The sequence below is a fragment of the Perkinsus marinus genome (genome assembly GCF_000006405.1).
Source record: "Perkinsus marinus ATCC 50983 genomic scaffold scf_1104296957252, whole genome shotgun sequence".
Lineage (NCBI taxonomy): Eukaryota > Perkinsozoa > Perkinsida > Perkinsidae > Perkinsus > Perkinsus marinus.
The window spans coordinates 1-3,032 of record NW_003207188.1 but is presented as its reverse complement, the minus strand read 5'-3'; the positions used below and the strand labels follow the sequence as shown (position 1 = coordinate 3,032).

The following is a 3,032-nucleotide window of genomic DNA, read 5'->3' as shown; positions in this document are numbered from 1 at the left end:
CTGCATCAACAGGGCTATGTCGCAGAATGTGCTGGTGCGAGATTTCTCTCTGATGGGTTCATTCAAGTGGACACAAGTGGATACCTGCGAACGTGAGGATTGATGTTGGCTCATATAGCCACCCCGATCGCAACCAATAATGAAGCGACTTGTGATGTTCGTATGGGAATAATTACCGAGTGTCACCGGATTTCACCGATGCCACCTAATAAAAAATAGTGCAAGTGCATGTAAACGGTAGAAAACGGCGCCGCGCGAAGCGCGGCGTTAAGAATCTTGTAACTAGGTCTTCGGTGCGAAGGGGCGGAGCTCGCTGAGCTTCTTATCAAGAATTCAGCGGGCTGTTATTGAAATTATTTTGGAAATTGGATGACTAAAAGCAAAAAGTTGTGTTACATGTAACATCTATTTAAAAACATTTATTATGGAGCAGGAACAGATATTCAGCGGAGTTAACCAGTAGCCATGTCCCGTAGTCGGCCTTCCAAGGCGCGTCTTTCTTCAATACCCTTCCCTTTTCCAACTCTATTCCATCTCGCCAGTCTCAAGTTTCGTTGATCGGCGACATCCAGAACAAAACTTGATAATGAGCGGGCGCGGGATAGAGCAACGTAAGTGGACCCGGTACCGATTTCTTTTGATCCAAAGTCAATTGTGTAGCAAGAGAGAGAGCTCCCTTGTGATTTGTATATAGTTGTGGCATATGCCAGAACCAGAGGAGCCTGAGTTCTCGAGTACACACGCCCATCATTATGCCACGTACGAGTAACCGCAGGGATAGGGACTACAGTTGGGAAGTTGGGGTTCAACGGGGGACCCTCATAGTCGGGAAAGTCGACAAGTACCACCGGTAGATTGTCATGGGCATCACTCGCAAAAACTCCGAAAACCTTGCCCAGGTTGGCAGTTAGCATGACCGGCGACCCGATTTTGAGCTCTACGCGTGGCAGTAATCCCTTGGCAAGCTCATCAGAATGAGAGGCAGCCCCTCGTCCTGAGTGGGTTGCTGTCAATACGACCGATCCACCAGGTTCTCTATGTAGATACTCTTCATTGACCTCCGCTGCTCGACCACGGGTGGAACAGAGAAGGATGCTAGCCTGAAATTTCTGCCTCTCGATTGCAGGAAGCCGGTGCAGCTGCCGAGCTAAAACCACTGTGAGATCCTCGGGTGTTTGAACACCATCTCGGACACGGAGGAGGAGACTTTGGAAGTCTCTCTCCTTTGTCCGGACGATTTCATCCAAGAAAAACGCACGGCGGATCGTGCTGAATGCCAACCGGCCTTGTCTGCACATCATAGACTCATGACCATTAGGCTCTGAGAACAGCGGTTTATCAAGCACTGGTGGGAGTTGGCCATAATCCCCGGACAGTATCACAGGAAACCCACCAAAGGCCTTGGACGACGAGGACGGTCGAGCCTGCTTCAATCGAGAGTCTATGGCCGCTAAAAACCTGCAGCCAATCATAGACAACTCGTCGATTATCACGAGCCGCATATTGCCCATCTCATCTTGGAAATTTGTGAGACTTTCCGCAGCTAGAGGTTCGAATCCAGATTCCACCAGTGGAACAGGCAGCCTTAGTGCAGAGTGCAGTGTCCTTCCAAACGGTAGAATAGATGCCGCCTTCCCAGTCGGCGCCATAACCAAGCAGCTCCCGGCACCAAATTTGGAAAGGCACAACTTCACCAGACACTTGATGAGAAACGACTTTCCAGTACCGCCGACGCCGTGCAAAATAAAGGCGTTTTCAAGGGACCCCTCCTCATCGGACGTGAGCAGCAGCTGCTCGACAAATTCATACACTCGATTCTGCTCGTGGTTCAGCATAGTATGGTCGATACCATTCAGGAGATCCTGAGGTTGCATGCCTCCAAGCGATGTAACGAAGTGCTCAGCTTCGCTATAACACTGGAAGCCGAGCCCGCGCAGCCGTTTGGACTCCTGATCGTAGTCAAGCCTAGGCTGTTGGGAAGCTTGAGAAGGTGGGGAATGAACCCCGATTTGTGATTTGATCCCCGAACAGTCACTTTGGCTCAGCCTAGTTGGCGTTGTGTCCCGAGGGAAGAGTTGAATATCGGTCGGAAGCGAGAGCACAGAGTCGTATTCGAGCTAGGACGAGTCAGTTAGGACTTCGAATAGTTCGTGCAATGGACTGACATGCAGCCGATCGGGAATGGGCCTACACTATGCTAACTCAAGGTGTCGCTCTAGTGGGCATGAGTAGGGATCGGAGTGGGCAGGAATAGCAGCTTTGGCTCAGCCTAGTTGGCGTTGTGTCCCGGGGAAGAGTTGAATATCGGTCGGAAGCGAGAGCACAGAGTCGTATTCGAGCTAGGACGAGTCAGTTAGGACTTCGAATAGTTCGTGCAATGGACTGACATTCTCCAGGCGACCATTACGTAGGTTGGACACTTCACGTAAAGTGGAGAAAGCCATATTTATTGAAAAAGCGGCTTTCTGAGCTCCACGTATCAAGCCGACCAGGCCTTAGATGGTTGCTCTGATCCATTTTGTGGCCCTCATATGCATTAGTGGCTATTTTAAGACCTGTTCCCTAGAAAATCTTGGTTTCTTGAGTTTCTTGGGAATTTGGAATTTCTTGGGATTCTGGAAGTTTTTCTTGGGCGCGCGCGAAAATTGCCACTTGCACGGGAAAAGGTGTAGTACTGCAAACTCGGCACATTATTGCGCGAATTCGTGATGAAGAAACACTGATTATTTGCGTCTGATTAAGCATAACAGTCATAAGCATGAAGCATTAAAGCGTGATAGTCATCATAATCACAGGACAAACAGTTATAATCGACAGCCACGGAGGTTTTCGAGGACAACAACAGAGCCGTACCTGTGAAGACAGTTAATTGTGTTAACAATTATCCGTACTAGGGACTCCCTATAATTGAAAAGCTAGAGAAAGGGAGATTAGCAACGTCGGCGCTCAACTACACTACGATATTGCACCCTGGGAGTTGGAATATCTGTTTGGCTTTCTGTCCACAACATCCTTAAATAATTCTTTTCAGA

At 49.0% G+C, this 3,032-nt stretch overlaps 1 protein-coding gene across 1 annotated transcript; it reads right to left on the bottom strand.

The window, feature by feature from the left end:
• Positions 1 to 628: 628 nt before the first annotated feature.
• Pmar_PMAR000164 (conserved hypothetical protein) lies at positions 629 to 1,874 on the bottom strand (the record flags this gene model as incomplete). Its single annotated transcript, XM_002774837.1, has 1 exon — positions 629 to 1,874. A coding segment is annotated over one exon (1,246 nt), but the record flags the coding sequence as incomplete, so codon positions are not given.
• Positions 1,875 to 3,032: the final 1,158 nt, after the last annotated feature.